Source organism: Leptosomus discolor, chromosome 14 (genome assembly GCF_034619465.1).
Source record: "Leptosomus discolor isolate bLepDis1 chromosome 14, bLepDis1.hap2, whole genome shotgun sequence".
Lineage (NCBI taxonomy): Eukaryota > Metazoa > Chordata > Aves > Leptosomiformes > Leptosomidae > Leptosomus > Leptosomus discolor.
The window spans coordinates 10,021,132-10,039,382 of record NC_141404.1 but is presented as its reverse complement, the minus strand read 5'-3'; the positions used below and the strand labels follow the sequence as shown (position 1 = coordinate 10,039,382).

At 35.1% G+C, this 18,251-nt stretch overlaps 1 protein-coding gene across 1 annotated transcript in view; it reads right to left on the bottom strand.

Annotated features, from left to right (window-relative positions):
* SNX29 (sorting nexin 29) overlaps nucleotides 1–18,251 on the bottom strand; it is a 137,521-nt gene that overhangs the window by 80,998 nt on the left and 38,272 nt on the right. Inside the window, exons 14-17 of the mRNA XM_086472830.1 lie at nucleotides 16,944–17,007; nucleotides 15,564–15,692; nucleotides 4,916–4,998; nucleotides 598–704 (exon numbers count right to left, since the gene is read on the bottom strand). Of these exons, the coding sequence (XP_086328956.1) occupies nucleotides 598–704; nucleotides 4,916–4,998; nucleotides 15,564–15,692; nucleotides 16,944–17,007 (383 nt within the window). The remainder of the gene's footprint in view (nucleotides 1–597; nucleotides 705–4,915; nucleotides 4,999–15,563; nucleotides 15,693–16,943; nucleotides 17,008–18,251) is intronic.

Sequence of the window (18,251 nt, the reverse complement as noted above, 5' to 3'; positions counted from 1 at the left end):
CCTTAAAAGTGAATCTTGCATTAAGAACTTTTCCTAAAATGGTCATATCAACAGAAGTAGTAGCTTCCATCATTCATTTCCATACTGCTGTATTCAATAAGCTATACAGGAAAGCAATACAAAAATGAAACAGTTTGGCAATCAGAAAACAGTATGAAAGCACAGAACGAGCTACAGATTTCAGTATGTCCTCAGTTTTAAAGCTCAACTGACAAAACAGCAATGCCTGAATTATGTACTGTGACTTACACAATACCTGAAACCTATTGTCTGTGACGCTTTCAACTTCACCACCATCCATTATAGCCTTAAGCAACTTGTTTGTAAAAACTTCCATTTTAATATCAAAGTATAAATGTGTACCCTTGTTAGGAAAAGTATTTTTAATTAATTAAATTGCTTTGAAGTTGAATGAAGAAATTTGTATTTTAACCACAAAAGCCTGAAAATTAAATCTTTCATTTTTCTTTTTAAAGCAAAAATCAGACTTTTCTTTTACACTAATGGGGAAAAAATAACAACTAAGTAAAGAAACTACAGCTTCAAATGTTATGTTACAATTATGATTGCATAAAATTTGTGCAGTACAAACTTTACCTCAATCAATTTTCTTTCATATGAGCTGGCCAATTCCTCATTGTTTTCTACTTGCTTTTGCTCTGGAATAGTAAATTCACCATCAGTGCTCCAAATGTTTGGTAGAACTAAAACAAAGAGACACCTCAAATTAAAATGTTAGATTATATAAACATCTAAAACAATCTGTTTAGAAGTAATAACTCTAAAAGAAACAGTTATTAGAAGTATCAAAACAGGATGTAGTATTAAACAGTATTACAAGTACTGAAATACAAATGCTGCAGGGAGCTTTCTTGTGAGCAATATTTAGACAGATACTCTCAACAGAGAAAAATGAAAACTAAAAGCATTTTCAGTCCTATGACTACAGCTCTCTAATATATGTAGGTAGTAACTGCAATTCCTGCCCAAAGCCTTTGAAAACTAAGCCTAGGCTTCTCTTTTAAGTCTTTTTTCTACTTCTCTTCCAGAGTATCATTTCATATTACTTGCACAGACTACTTACATATCATAGAAATTACAGAAAATAGGGCTGAGAATGGACATTCCACACTTTAGTATATCATGGTTTTTCATAAAGCAGAATCAGCTGTAGTTATTTCATTCCTGATAGTTAATTGTCTAATTTCTTCCTAGAAACCTCCAATAACAGAGATTTCATGCTTCCCTGCACAATCTATTTAAATTATTCTTCTCAGGAAGGTTTTCTTGATAGCTAATTCCTTCACCTGCCATTTTAGCCCATTATTTCTTTTCTTCTCCCCAGTGAATGAAAACTACAGTTTATTCTATTCCTGCTCCCACGTATCATTTAAGTATTTGATGATCGCTTTAAGGCCAATGTCAAGTAAGTCACCTCTTCTCCAAGTTACACAAAGTCCAATTCAACTTTTCCTTACAGATCATGAATCTCTAAAAAAACAAGTTAGCACATATAAAGTAAACAAGCCCTAATAAAAGAGAGGTTTAACAAATGCTTTCACCATTTTTTAAAATCTAAGCTAAATATATAACCACTATAAGGTAGATAGAAGACACCAGAATTCATCTGAGTAAATACTCTTGAGCCTAGGAACTTATTTTTGTTCATAATTATTTTAAGAGAATTTTGAAAGCTATTTTAAGAGCTGTTTCTTGTAAACCTTGCTTAAAGCTCTTCAGCCAGAAACTTCCAAGATGAGCATTTTTATATACATAATATTATTGTATCTAAGCAAGTTTGAAAAATGGTACACATCCAACTCCTGCTGATGGCTGAGAAATCAGGATGTTAATTTATTAAGTATTCAAATACCAACATCAAACTGCTCAGTCTATGGCAGTGATCACTCATTTCAAAAGCTGGTATGATATTCTGAACTTGACACAGTTCTGACTTTAGGGCAATTTATTTACAACCAGATTTGCTGAGTGGTTTTTTGTTGTTTGGTGTGGGTTTTTTTAAGTCACCATGGGCAAAATGTTATGCTGAATTTAATTTATTATTTTAGGAAACTATTTAAAAGGCAACTCAATAGCAATTCTGATCTAATTATTGTAGCAAACATATATTCTTCTCTATTTATAGTCATAAAAATAACAGCAGAAGCTCAATTTATTTTGACTCTTTCAAAATAGTTTCACAGAAATTCTAAATACATAGTGTTCTAAAATCTACAATGCATTTAAGACTTGTGTTCTGATACCATTTGGAAGAAGATTAATCATCATTGAAATTACTCATTATGGTATCATAGGGCAGCAGTGAAATTAGTTGTATGCAACAGTTCATGCCTCCCTGAAGATGATTTCCTAACATTACAGCAAAAGAGGACAGCTGGGAGTTTTCCAAGTTTAAACAGATCAGACCTCTACGTCCCTGTCTACATGTAAGACTAGTTCAAAGTCAAGAGCCTTAACCTATGAGTGTGTAAATTAATATATTAAGAAACCAACAAGAATTTTAACTTAAAATTACAAAAGCAGGGAAAACAATAGTTTCTTCATCCTATTTTCTTCACAAAATTGTCACGATCTCAGAACACAGTAATGAAACAGGTCTTGTAAATATACTCTGTAACCTTTTTCAGCATGTAAGTGAATTAAGAACAATAATTACTTAAGTCACATTGTTATGGTCACTTTAAGCTGTACCACAACTGGCATTCACTAATTCGCCTTAAGTTACACAATGACATACTGAAAAGTACAAATAGCTTTCTAATAATGCAAATATTCTTAATTACAAAGGCTCACACCTGAAGAATATGAATGCCTGCAATGACATACTTGCAAGTTATCAGTGTGATAGTTTCTATAAATCTGGTAAAAAAATCCCTTTTGTTTCACTCTCCTTTTTTGAAGTGTATCTAAATACTAGTTCTCAGGGATTATTTACATGCTTAAATACTTTTTGGAGTCAGAGGCCCCAATAATACTAAAAGTTCCACATAAATCTCCAATGACAGCTAAGAAAAAAAAGTTGGTTTTATAAAAATATAATGCGTGATGATAGAATATAAGAAAAATATTCCAAAAAGTGCATATAGCTGAAATTTATTCTGGTCAGTAACAATAAATATTACAGAAAATTACTGTGGATTGATTAAATATCCTTTGAGCATAAAGCATACGTGTATTCGTTTTTAGAAATGTTGGTACTGTTCCATCCCCCTTTTTCATCTAGAAAATCTGACCATCCTACTCAGTTTCTATTCTTATCACTTGCTAATTTGCATAATTTTAACATGGCAGAATATAGCTAGCCTAGGAATATTTTTTTCTTTTCCTATAATTACACTCATCATGGAAGCTGTCAGTATCTAATGAAGGATAATTTCTGCTATTATAAGAAGCTTAAGCGATGGTTTTCGTGAATAATTCTTAATATGAATCACTACACTCCAGCAAAGTCGGAAGTAAAAACATGTGTTCTCACTAACAAAAATCCTTTTAAGGATGAATGAAGTTTTTTAACTACAGATAAGTATGGTGACTAGCCCTTAAGAGCAAAATTAATGTAGTATTCATTCCCACAGCCACTTATATGGCCACAATATTGTCACAAAAAAAAAAAAAAAAAAAAAAAAAAAAAAAAAGACAGATGGTGCTAATTTCTGAAAAGCCACTTCATCTCTCACAACACCTTCTGCAGTCAGTGAAAACACAGTTCCCACCACAAGATGGTTCAGAATCAAGACCCCAATTCATCTCATCATGGACACATCTATCACCACTGACCACTGAAGAAAAACAGATAACACTGCTGATAACTTAACTCGTTGACTTTCAGACACAAAATCTGCTCACTAGAGTCAGAGCAACTTAGCAAAGAAAGTGAAATGTCTGGTCTTAATACAGAGTCTATTTCAAACAGTCTGCAAATACTGATCTCCAAAACAACACTAACAGTATGACCTAGAGATACTAAAATTTCTCTCCTCAAAATTATTCCTACGTTCCAATATCACATTAATTCACAGATTTTTTTTTTAATTAAATTTTCATCCAATTTTTTTTCAATAAGAAACTTTCCAGAAAAAGCTAAGACCACCTCATCTACCAGAAAATGCTCTGTAAAAATAAGTACAAAAATCTACATCAGTATTTTTCTCAAAACGACAAGATATCAAATATGTTTTTTTCACTATTGGGAGATGATATTCTACCACGGTTAGAAGAGATGAATAGGGCTTATTATCTCTTGCTAACCCCACTTTCATGTAAATGATTTCACTTCTTTTGGCGAAGACTCAGCAAGGAAAGCAAAGACTTCTTGATTGCTTCTACTCAGCAGTAATTTGATAGTATGCCATCACATAACATTCTTTTTGTTTGATATCAATCTGCATTACAAAACTGTTCACAAGCAAGCAGTCCAGTTGGAGATGCGCGAGGGACAGTTTTCATAGAAACAGAACTGTCCTCTTTTCAGATGTTGATATTTTCCAGCAGGGTGGGGGGTGGTTGATGTTGTACTGGGTTGCAATGCAGAAGCGTGAACCATGTCCCCAGCCACACTAGGATTGTTTTGTGTGGTTGAAGTGTTGGTTATGGACCATGGCTTGCACAGGATTGGATGGCTGGTTATCTACAGAGATCCATTCCAGGATCAAACAGGAAAAAAAAAAAAAAAAAAAAAAAAGGGGCCAAAAAAAAAAGCAGATTCTTGCAAACCAGAGACATGCCTGTTCACTGGCTATTCTTTCATTGTCAGTTTTTATAGAAGTCCAGGAGTCACTTCGATCATTTGGTTACTATACCTGTGCCTCCAATAAACTCTGTCTCAGCGGTAGCATACAGAAAACCAAACCCTGTACATGGATTTTTTTTATTTTCCCCTTCATTTTTCCTTTACCTTCCACTGTTTGACCTTCTCTTCTGAGCATCTGGACAGCTCCCACATACTTCTTAAGTTGCACTTTTAGCACCTCATTTTCTCTGTTGATAAAAAGAACAGAATAAATAAAGCGTACTGTTTTCTTAAAATAGATGAAAGCCCCTTTCAATGCAAAGAAACATACTATCTGTAATAATAAGCTTTATCTAAGTTATGTCATCAAGATGAAAAAAAGATGACTTACACATTGAATAATACATCAAAAGCACAGTACCAGGAAAACTAGTTATGCAGGGCCAGATAAACACATCAGCAAAACAGATTACTTCATAATAAAAGATTTTTCATCAGTTGCTTAGTTTCGTTTTTCTATACTATGCTACATTGATGGCAGAAAAATTATACAGTCTATCTAAATCAACAGTTGATTAAAAAAATAAGGATGGGATACTAGACGAGGAAATTCAGAGACTTCAGCTTTAGAAATAGACTTTATCATTGTAAGAAAATGCTAGTACTTCAGCAACAACATTAAAGGTAAAAGTTTTCCATGTACCATTCCTAAATGAAAACCATAAGAGAAGAAATTAAGTTAATCCCTTTGACTGTTATATTTCAGTGCCTGTGCCTGTCTCATTTTTCTTTGGAAAGTACAAGTATTCAAACCAGGTACTATCATAGCTCCACCTATCAATATTAAGCACCTTAGTTTATATTTCTGCGGAAATAAAATAGGATTCTAACCAGCTGAATTTTAAACAAAGCTGACAAATCACACATCTGAAAATTCAGCTACCTGTCTAAGCCCATTCAGTTAACCAAGTATGACAGAAGTGTTTATACAAAAGAAACATAACTAAAATGTGTTGCGAGAGAGTGAATTCAGACTCTTCTTTCAGAAAATATCAGAGTAGAAATACACAGGTGCAGTACATAACCTGACACACAAGAAACCTTTTAGAGAGAAGAGAGAACATGGGCAGGTCAAAATCATGCCAGAAGAGCAGTACAAGCTCTAGGAATGATTAAACCGTAGATATGTGACAGATTACAGGAAGCCAGAAACAGATTATACACAAAAGGTAGGCATTTTATTTATGGGAATTTATTTAAGAATGAGAAATACTCAGAAACACATGCAAATATGTTTGATGGTCGTTATCATACTATATATATACATATACACATACACAAAATATATACATATTTTTATATATATGTATATACACACACAAAAATAAACTGCTGATGTGAGCAATGCCATATTTATATATAAAAACCCTAGACTAGTACTATATTCATATTTCTATGGATTTCAAATCAGTTTTTTGAACTATATAGCCTCAATTTTATTCAGTCCTTTAGCAGAAGGTTGCTAAATAATTGCAAAGAAACTACTGATTACCCAGCTATCAAATTTTAACAAAGTCTTTGATGATTTTATGTATTTTATGGTATTTTCATTTCCTGGACTATGAAGAACAGGTCAGTTTTTCCACCAGAGCTGGATGCTGATATTCAGATTAAGGGAAAAAAAAAAAAAAATCAGAAACAGTTTAATTCTATATACCATATTACCAAGTCTAAATAATTCATTAATGAAAAAGAAAATCTATATGACATCTAGACAAAAAGATTTCTCTCCAGAAGTGTGAATATGTCTGCATGGAAGTAACTGCATACAATTTCAATATATTGAGTTTTAAGGGTTCTCATTAAATAACCACACCCCATCTCGTTTCTACATTTGAGAATAGACTCAGTGCCTTCTGTCTGTACTGAGACAGCACTAAAAAAAATAAATCTATTTACCATTGTGCCTATTGACTATGAGGACAGGCTGAGAGAGTGGGGGTTGTTCAGCCTGGAGAAGGGAAGGCTCCGGGGAGACCTTACAGGGGCCTTCCAGTGCTGAAAATGGGCTGCAGGAAAGGTGGGGAGGGACTCCTGTCACAGAGTGTGGTGATAGGATGAGGGACAATGGTTTCAAACTGAAAGAGGGGAGATTTAGATTAGGTATTAGGAAGAAGTTCTTCCCTGGGCACAGGTTGCCCAGAGCAGCTGTGGCTGCCCCCTCCCTGGCAGTGTTCAAGGCCAGGCTGTACGGGGCTTGGAGCAACCCGGTCTAGTGGAAGGTGTCCCTGCCCATGGCAGGAGGTGGGAACTAGGTCACCTTTAAGGCCCCTTCCAACCCAAACCATTCTACAATTCCATGACTTAAAATTGATACAGTACAGATGAACTTCAGAACGACTTTAATTCACTTAAGGTTTCTGATACAAGGCTGAAATTTAAAGTAGGATACGATAGCCCAGTCACAATTCCTAATATGTCTCTTATCATCTTCTCATTCTTTGACATGTCTTTCTCATTACTATTTAGCTAGATTCCTGATAGATATGAATTAATATAGCTCTTTTTATCAGAGCATGTTTAAAAAAAAATAGCAAGTACTCACTAAAACGTCTTCAATGACTTCAAGAGACATCATATCAGATATTCATAGCAAGTATTTTATAAGGAGAAACTACTGTATAGGAGCTAAGGGTCATATTCGCAGAAATTATTGTCCAGCTGACCCAACAGTTCTACCTGTTTTTAAGGACGTTAAATACTTCTTTGTGAAGGCCCCAGCTTTACTTCTGCAACTTTTCCAAACTTTAGCATCTAACTTGAAGAAAAACTGTTAGCCTGTTATAAGACTAGGCTTTCAGAATCTTTTGAAGTGCTCCATACAATTCCACATTCTATGCTGAAGAAAACTGACAAGACTAAGTACAAGTTGAAGGTGATAGAGCGGAAAAAAAAGAAAAAAAAAATCAGGCTGAAAAAACATGGGAAAACAGACAACTATGCAACTAAAAGCACACCCATCTCCAAAAACTCCATTATAACAAATTTCCCTGCCTGATCACTTCTCCTATGTTAATAAGTAGCTGAAACACAGAGCGATAATATGTTGTTTTATCATGTATCAATGACAGAGGATGACAATCTAGCATTCATACGAATTACTATTTTTTTTTCTCAAATGGCAAAGGTCTAGCATGTGTTGTTGATTAAGCTTCATACCATTGGTGATTAGTCATGCAGAATGATCATACAAGACATACTTTCCTTTGGTTGGTTGATTTCAAAACTAGAAAAATGCACATTAAGAGCTACATTATAAAAAATACTAAGGTTTGAAAACAAATCACAAGAAAAATTTGATTTAAAGCATCCTATGAAAGCAGAATTTAACTCCTCCCCAGGTCCCTTTATGATTTATTATTATATGAGTACACAAAAGAAGGAGATTAGCAGAACATCTTTGAAGCTTTATGTCCTCAAGACAAAGAAAAAAATCATATGCATTTCCACACTATTTTTTTCCTTAAGACAAACATGAAGTTAGTTTCTGACAGAGCAGATTTATCTCCAAAATCTCTCCAAAAGTATGACTAGAGAAACACAAACACATTTAAATACAGCAACTTATAAATGCCACACATCTATAATAGCAGGATAAATTTTATTCCATCTGAAGCTTTTTCAGGCAACTGTAGGAGTTTCTCCATAGCTCTGTGCCTATTCTCCACAGAAAACCAGAAAAAGATATTTCCAATAAACAGTTTATGTATAAGCTTATGCAGTAAGGATCAACCATTTTTAGCAGAGTCTATTTTATTCTATAGCACTTTTATCCAGTGAAATTACTTAAGATGCAACTAAAGTCTGTAGTTAGCTTTTTAGTACTTTTCCTGAAGATAAATCAGACTTATGTGTATCCACTCTCAGACATTAACAGTGTCTTTCTTTAAAACCAGAGGAAAAATACAATACTAGTTATGGTAATGAATCAGTACATAATAACAACTGTGAATAGAGAAGAGGAATTTAAGTATCAAACCTTAAATGGTGATACATGAGTAACTTTCATCAATTTCCTAAAATGGAAGATACCACCTCATAAAATCCCTAAAATTGTAAGTATTGCTACTGTCAAACTTGAAAATTCACCAGAAACCACTGTACATATTAACAAATTATATGAAACATCTCAAGGATCCTACTAAATTCCTGTACTGAAATCAAAGTCAGAAAAAGGAAAAACATTCAGTAAATTTCTTTCAAGAGTATCCATATGGTCAGGGCTTGTTTATACAGCAACACCCGACTGGCATTACTAGTGTAAGGTAACCTTTTCACCAAAGATATGAAATAAAATATTAATAGTAAAGGATTTACTTTTCAGTGGCAATATTTATGACATCGATTATACTAATACAGAAACAAAATATTGTTTTACTGACATTTTCTTTAAATATTCATGAATGGTACACAGCCACAGAACACCTTAGCAACGTCAAACTTGCTTATTTGTTATCTTTTTTGGAAAACTATCAGGATTGACTAGGAATGATCAGTTATATCATAACTGTAAGTTGTCAAATATCTTCAATTACCTGCCTAATTTTGAAGCAAAAATAATTACTCTTCCTCTTAATTTTATCATTTAAAAATTAGCATTTAAGGAAACCCTGCCTAAAAGAAAACCAAAACTACTATAAGAACAATCTTTTTTTTTTTTCAGCACCATAAAAAAAGCTTGCATTTTGGGAAACATATACCTGACTTTTGTGTATAAAATGAATTAAAAGATAGCAGGCAATATTACTGATAAATGCATATTAATGCGAGCACTTGGAGGATAAGGAGTTGGCTGGATGATCGCACTCAAAGAGCTGCAGCCAAGGGCTCAATGTCCAAGTGGAGATCAGTGACGAGTGGTGGTCCCCAGGGGTCGGTACTGGGACCAGGGCTGTTTAACTCCTTTGTGGTGACATGGACAGCAGGATTGAGTGATTCTATGATATCCTCACCAGCAAGTTAATTCATGCCAGCAAAAGCAGCAACTGTTCCCTAAGGGCTGTCATATTGAGAGGATGAATGTAACAGGAGAACAAGCAGCATGTTCTCACATCAAAGGGAGGACAGCATGGAAGAGAGATACTATTCATGTGGAACACAGCAGTGGATCGACACCCCTGCTGGGACTTCTGCTGTATTCTTGGAGAAGGACCAGGCCCCGCAGGTGAAATCTGCCCCACCTTCCTTGTGCTATAGCATCCCTTTTAAAAACTATCACTACGGGGGGACAAGGGGAGTTGAAGGAGGTTAGTCATTTTCCAGTAATGTCCACAAAGTTTCTGTGATAGACAGTCACGCTTATTGAAGCACGTATACATACACCACGCATAGTTAAGGTCTACTATGCAAGTTAAACGAGATGCATCTTATGTTCGTCAACATAAGATTTCTGGCTGTTAATACGAGTGAATACCAGTGAGAAAGTGTTTTATAAAAGCTGACTTCCAAACATTTTATTAAAATTGTTAAAGAACAGTATACCTTTAAGTTATTATTTTTGTTGCAGATGAAGAGGCCTTATAGGACTTATTCTCCTATACCTTAACAGGGGAAAAAAATTTTTAAAAGCCAAAAAAGAAAAAACAAGAACACAACTGCTTCTTGAAAAGGATACAAACATTCCTCTAGGGCTTCTGTAAAATAAGCATGGTAAGAAAAGAATTTGAAAAAGGGTAGTTTCTCATGTATCTCAACTATACCGGCCTGAAGAATACCGTAATTAAGTTTCTGGGACAAACATAAGATACCAATAAGTGCTTTTATGCAGCTTACTCCTGAAATGTGTCTTATCTCTAAATTCGGGCTTACCAAAAAAAAAAAAAAAATTCCAACCGATGTCTATATCTTGCTAAAAGCGATAGAGTGAAAAAACCTTCGTGTTTCAGAAAACACTATAAAGGTACCAAATCTTCAAATAATAAGAAAATTGCATGAATCTCGAGAATGAATTGAAATAAACAATGTAGTGCAAGTATATGTAGAATCTATACAAAGGTTGTGCTTGATGATTTCCAGAGATGCCTTCCAACCTGAATTATCCTATGATCCTCCTATTAGAAGGTGCAAGATCGCAATTCATTGCAATCATATATACCCTAAATGAAATAAGAAAAATGAGAACTATTACTCATAGAAGTGGAAGTTGAACTATATACAACATAATGAGATTACAGTATAAAACCAATCTGAAAAAACCTGTAATGAGGAATAATGTGATAAACTTACCTGCTTGTCGTGAAAGACAAACATCATATGAATGATAAACTGCAAGGTATTCTTGTGATAGCTTCACAACATAAACTGTGTTCCTATCTAAATTATGAAAGGGCTCTATCTTAGCATTGATATCACATCCGAAAAAGCAAAAAATGGCTTTGTGAATACGAAATATGAGGAAGTTGTATACCTTACGAAGTAACATATCTCACTCTTTTTATAAAATGTTTTTGTAACTTGTGACAAGTCACCAACTAACCAAGCAGGAAAAATAAATCATCAAATATAGGTATATTCAAATTAGTTTTCACAAGCATGGACAAGAGGTATTTTTTCCTCTCTCTAAACTGCTGCTTAAGGTAAGTGATGCAAGCATTTCATGATGCACAAAACATCATTTCACACAACACTGAAGCGCTACGGCTCTGAATGAAGTGTTGTAAAACAGATTAATATAAAATGCCAAATCTAAAAGCAATGTGGATAATACAGACACTAGATAAGAAGAGGCAGATTACGTTACAGAACGTACAGTAAACAGAAGGTACATAAAAGTTTAAGATAAAGGATAGTCAAATTCTCATCCCTCATTTTCCTACACAGTGCCTTACCATCTTCTCTTTCTATCTGCTTTTCTTTTACAAAGCCTGTCCTTTGTAAATTGCTTTCCTCCAACATTTCTGAATATAGTCTAAGAATATGCAATCCGAGATTATCCAATTTCACAGTCAACTTCAATAAATTTCTTTGCCTTGCAAAGGGATGTAATAGTATTCCATACAGAAAAAAGAATCTCAATTAAAAAACTTTATCATTGCCAAGAAGCCACCGGCAATATATGTCCATGCAATTTAAGAAAGGCTTATTGATAGGGGGGGAGCTTACAAAATTATACTAGAGAGTCTATTTAGTCTAATGTATTGGAAGGCTAGGAAATAGGTTGAATGCTTAGACTGCTCGTTTTGAAACAGTATCATAACTGTTATGAAAAAGCTATTCAAACACTTCACATAGAAGAATGAGATTACCACTACTTGAAACTAAAATGACCTAAGAATTTTTCCATTTTTGAAAGAGAACTTAGGAAACTCAGGAAAATTTTTCTAAGCAAGCTAGCATTTTGTCTAGGAGACCAAAGATTCTTCAGAGAGTCTAGGAGACCAGCCAAATAAATCAATTCTGCAGCTATCCAGAAGTAACCATTTCAATGCTGACTGATATGTCACTGAAATCTGTCTTCTCAAAGCCTTCAGGAAGATATTCACATCAAATTTTTCACAAGAGTTTTGGCGACACACATAAATATCAGCTTTCAATTTGAAGCATATTTGTTCATCAACTTACAACAGTCAGATTGTTACTGCATAATTTTCCTTGCCTTAAGATGTTCAGAATATTACAATCAAGGAAATTTTTCTACTCTAGTCATGTGATCAATTGTTTTCAACAGTGAGATTTCACTGTTACAAAATATCCGAAACTTAGTTTCCTCTCACTCACCTACTGTATTTTGCAGCACTTACAAAGCATTTCCAAAATCTTTATTTTAAATTCTTCAAATTATTCAGCTTGCCCATATTCCTGGTTTAAAATTTTATTTAATAAATTTTACTACTCCTACTATTGCAGCAGCATCACCTACAGTGCACAAAGTGAACAAACAAAAAAATTAAGAAAAACCAATATTCCAAAATAACTATATGTAAAGTTTCTTATGTGCTAGAAAATGAGTTGCAATGAATTATTAAAGAAATGCATCCAAAGTCCAAAATAACCATTGACACAGGAATTTGTTGTACCTAAACAGCTCCCAACACTGTTTTTATCACATGACAAGATAAACTGACTTTCAGAAGAACAATTAACAGAACATACCCAGTCTCCATAGTGACAAGAGAAATTAAACAAACTTGTTTAAAAATAACAAGTTAGTCTAAGTGAGCATCTCTTTAGATGTTGTTATAAAAGCTCCTTATCTATTCTTTAAAAAGGTACATGCATGACAAATATCTGATTCACCCATGTCACTGTAAATTATAAAACTGTGGGGGAAGTGAGTCAAAGAAATATGAATATACAATTCCTATAACCTGAAATATGAATATTAAATGATGAAGTATTTGCATTGTCTTAATTGCCCTACATCACATGAATGTCAAACCCACTTACACATATCTCTCCCTCCCTCAAAGTGAGTAGTTCGGTTTGATGTGTCATCAAAAGCAGAATTAGTAACGTTTGAATTTTTAAATTTTTTTAAGCAAGCTTTACATTCATAATTTTCAGATACTAGTTCTGCTATGCAATAAAAAGCTTATAGCAATCTCAGCTGCGGTACTTCACGATTGACACTAAGCACTCTGCCTGCGCATGCAGAAAACAAACACTTCTCTCTGTGATAAGGCACAGATTACTAATCTTATTTAACATTTGGGATATGTTTGTTGTTTACAATACACGTGAATCATCCCCATGATATTAGGCATTATAGGTTCCTTTAGAGCTTATTTAGAATTGTAAGAAGAAAATCACACTATTACAGCACCATTTACCTTCAAAAGTCTTTCTTAAGCTAAACACATTTGGACAAGGAGAGGGTTAAAACTCTTTTCTTTCAGCATAGCTGTGGCACAAAGTCAAGATGGAGGCAGGTCACTACTGAGGCCTATGTTGTTTAACACCTTCATTAACGGCCTGGATGCTAGGACAGACTGCACCCTCAGCAAGTTCACAGACAACACAAAACTGGGGAGCACCTGACACACCAGATGGTTGTGCTGCCATTCAGAGGGATCTGGACAGGCTGCAAAATTGGAATCTGCAGACGAATCGCTTGAAGTCCAACAAGGGAAAATGCAAAGTCCTGCATCTGGGGAGGAATAGGCCTAGCATCCATACATGCTGGGGGCTGGAAAACAGATCTACGGAGAGGGATCCGGGAGTCCTGATGAATAACAAGCTGACCACAAGCCAGCAATGCATCCTTTGTGGCAAAGAAAGCCAACAGCACCTTGCATCACATGAGGAAGAGCATTGACTATGGGTCACTGCCAACAACATTGCCCAGAGGAGCTGTGCAGTCTGCATCTGCGGAGATAATCAAAACCTGACTGGAAATGGTCCTGAGCAATCTGCTCCAGCTGACCTTCCTAGAGCTAGGGGGAAGCAGTTGCACCACTTCAGAAATTGGTACTGTTCATACTGTTTGGCAACAACTGTGCTTATGATACAGTGGTTGATAAAGTGGTCAGCCATGAAAACCTGGCAACAGGACAAGAAGAAAACATCAGCCCAAGGAAAACAAAGTCACACTTAAATAATCAGATAGACAGAAGACAGATCGGACAGAAATGTCACTGAAGATGATAGATAATCCATTCTTTACTGCTTACATGTGTGAGAGTACATACAGAAGGGTATGCGTCAGCAGCAGCTGACACTGACATACTCTATACAACTGAAAGCAATAAATGAAGACACAGATATTCCTACCCAATTTAACTGACAGTAGGAGCACTCAGCACAATTTCTACTGACTGAAGTAAGAACTTGCTGGGAGGAGAGGAGACCTCATACTAATCTCCATGTTGAACTACATAAGCTATCTATCAGTGGAAATACTGTGGAGTAGTATTAAAATCAAACAGCCTCCAAAACAAGTCCTCACTGGCTCCAGATCTGAGAACTAGAATCCCAATGACCTAGCTTGTGTATTTTTTAAAAAACCTATGTTTTACACATGCACTGGAGCAGACATTTCCACTACTAGAACAAGCATTTCATTATTCTGGGACAACAACATCAGTCTGTTCACCATAAAGATTGACACGGTGTTTCTGTTCCCCTCCCAACCCCCTTATATTTAAAAGTTGTACCAGATTTGAGGTTTGGAAATTACTGTTTGCAGACAGTGCTCGGTACTCTAACAACATTAAGAATATCATACATCCAATAGAAGGAAAAAACCAGGCCCTTGATATTGTGATTTGTTCCAATTAGGTAGACAGCTATACCAAGAATATCCCAAATATCAAGTAAAATAATAATGAATTTAAAAAAAAAAAAAGGGGGGGGGGTGTTAGAACTAGACATATAAAGAGAGAAAAGACTTCTTGCATTTACTTTATGCATACATGTATTCCTTTGAATCTAGTCTCATTATCTAACTGTTGCTATTTTCATGGCTTATATTTCTTAATATTAGTCTAATTTTTTTAAATTAAACTTGACATTGTCATAAGTTCAGCTCACTAAGATTCTTTCCTCTGGAGCTGCAGCAGTGGTTTTACTAATATTTTAAACTCTTACTTACTGTTAACACTTAACAAAACAAACCACAAACACACTAAATTTGTCAGTAAATCTTCCAAAGGTGTCTTTCAGCTTAAATTCAACTAAAGTCCATAGGATTTTTAGTCCTAAATCACTTGTGTTCTTCTAAAAACTGAACTACTCGAAAATTATTTTTTCTAGTATGCAGAATTTTATTCCCTTGTTCACTGCTGTTACTTTTTATGACACTTTCAGTGCTTCTTACCGTGCCAAGGCTTGGACTTTCGTGGCATGTCGCTCTTCCTGTTCTGCTACTTTCCTTCTCCAGTTGTCCATCTCCTGCCTTAGTGCTGCAGAGTGTTCCATCTCTCCATCAAGCAGATTTCTCAGAGATCTGGAAGGCAGCAGCCTCTATTAGAACACTGTAAACACTACCTAGTAATTAGAGGATATTCTATGAATCACAGAGTAGGTACCTGGATGGTACCATTAATGTCATCATAAAATTTCAATATTCAATGTAATAAATTCACCTGATTTGATTATACAAAAATATGAAAAGCTACAAGGAAAAAGGACCCAATCAAAACAGTTTTAAGTACTTACTATTAATTTGTATTACAATCTCATCAACAAGCCCAAAGCACAACCTTCTATGGTATCTACTGTACCACCATACAGAAAGAATTTATTATAGAAAACAGCTTATAATCTGGTTTCAGCGCAAGTCCATACATCTCAAGAATAATCTATAAGCAATATATTTACTAGCAAGAGTAGGAGGCAAGTAGAGGTCTTGTCTCTACTGAGAGTACTGCCATAACCTTCTGTGTAAAACCTTTGATGGGACAGCAAAGTCAGCGTGATGCATAATGGTAGCACCCAAAGTATCCTGGTCCTTCTGCCAAAAAAAACCCGCAAAGCTGAATGGGGCAGTAACTTGCAATTACGGGAATGGAGAGGATATGAGGCAGGAAAATGGGATCAGTTGGTAGTCTTGATGTTAAAAATATATATATATATATACATAGAAAAATGTAAATTACCAAAATAGCCCTACTACAGCATAACAATAGTATGTCTTGAATACATTTGTATTTTCATTCATCTAATGATGTGTTCCAATAGACTAAATAAATACAAAGTAGGTCTGATAGATTTTAAATAAGCAGCATCATCATTTTGCCCCAAAAGTGCACATGAAAACACTCACAAATGACAGCCATTTTCAGCGTAACATTGTTAGCCATGCTATATCACTTCTGCACCAGAAGGGGAAAAAAGGAAATTTTCTGAATATTTGTGTAAAGACAAACTTTTACTCATTTGGAAACCTATATCAAGAGATCTTACGAATCTTTTGGCTGTAAGTTTTGTTTTTAAAAAAATTGCAACTGGCAAAAGCTCCCAAAAGACAGATAGCTGTATGTGATTAGAATTCAAAGGAAAAAGTTGACCTGCAAATATTACTCTTCAGTACCAACAGCTGAATATTGAAGTATTAAGCTTAGTTTTCACAGAAAAATAATACATATATCAAAAAGAACACACAAGGATTACGCATAGCTTTACACAAATGACAGCTTGTATTAGAGAACAGATTTTTTTAAATTATAGTGACTCTTAACTAGAAAAAGAAAACTACCTATTTTGTTCTTCCAGTTCATCCTTTCTATTCATCATGGCCACAATAGCTTGACGAAGCTCATCTAAAGAGAAGGGACAAAAAAGATTAATTTCTGTGTGCATGCTTGCTCATTTCAGATCTAAAAGTCACATACATAGTGACACTAATTCAGCAACACGCTTAAGATGATACCAAGATCATTTGCTATTCAGCAAAGCACATAAAAATGCTCTTAATCTCATCACTAATTTGAGCAATCTTTCAAAAATAGTATTATTAACATAGTATCAGAAGTATTGATCAAATCAAATTAGTCTACATTTGACTTTAATACAAATGTTTACAAGTCTCCCTGTGGCTACAGCTGTTTCATTTTAATTGCAGATATATGGGACAATGCACCTTTTCATTACATGCATATTAATGAGATATACTGTTAATTGTTTAACTTCTTCAGATTGCTTGTTTTCCTTGCTATAAATTCTGACACAGGAAATACAACTATAACAGCAAGACCAGAGTAATGTTATTGCTTCTTCATGGCATTTCTTCTTAAGCTCAGTCTTAAAGACTGTCATAAGATGATTTGATTTCTGAATCTTGTTATTTCCTATAAAAATCTTTTTATTTCCTATAAATACCTTACAAAATAGTTTCTATCATTACATCAGGAATAATTTTTTTTTTTAAAAATTACAAAATTTTAGAATTTTTAAAAACTTCTTTAGGGTTAGGTTTAACAGTGATACCAGAGTAGCTGAATATCATACAGAAAAGTGTCAGCTCAAAGCACTGCCTAACCTGGAGTCCTTCTGCTATTATAGAATCATAGAATCGTTTTGGTTGGAAAAGACCTTTAAGATCATCAGGTCCAACCATTATCCTAACACTACCGAGCCCACCACTAAACCAGGTCCCTAAGCACCACAGGTAAATGTCTTTTGAACACCTCCAGGGATGGTGGCTCAACCACCTCCCTGGGCAGCCTGTTCCAATGTCCAACTGCTCTTTCAGTAAAGAAAGTCTTCCTAATATCCAATCTAAATCTCCCCTGGCGCAGCTTGAGGCCATTACCTCTTGTCCTGTCATTAGTGGCTTGGGAGAAGAGACCAACACTGGCCTCACTACAGCGTCCTTTCAGGTAGCTGTAGAGAGCTGCAAGGTCTCCCTTCAGCCTCCCCTTCACTAGGCTAAACACCCCCAGTTCCCTCAGGCGCTCCTCATAAGACCTGCTTTCCAGACCTCTCACTAGCTTCATTGCCCTTCCTGGACCTGCTCCAGGACCTCAACGTCTTTCCTACACTGTGGCACCCAAAACAGGACACA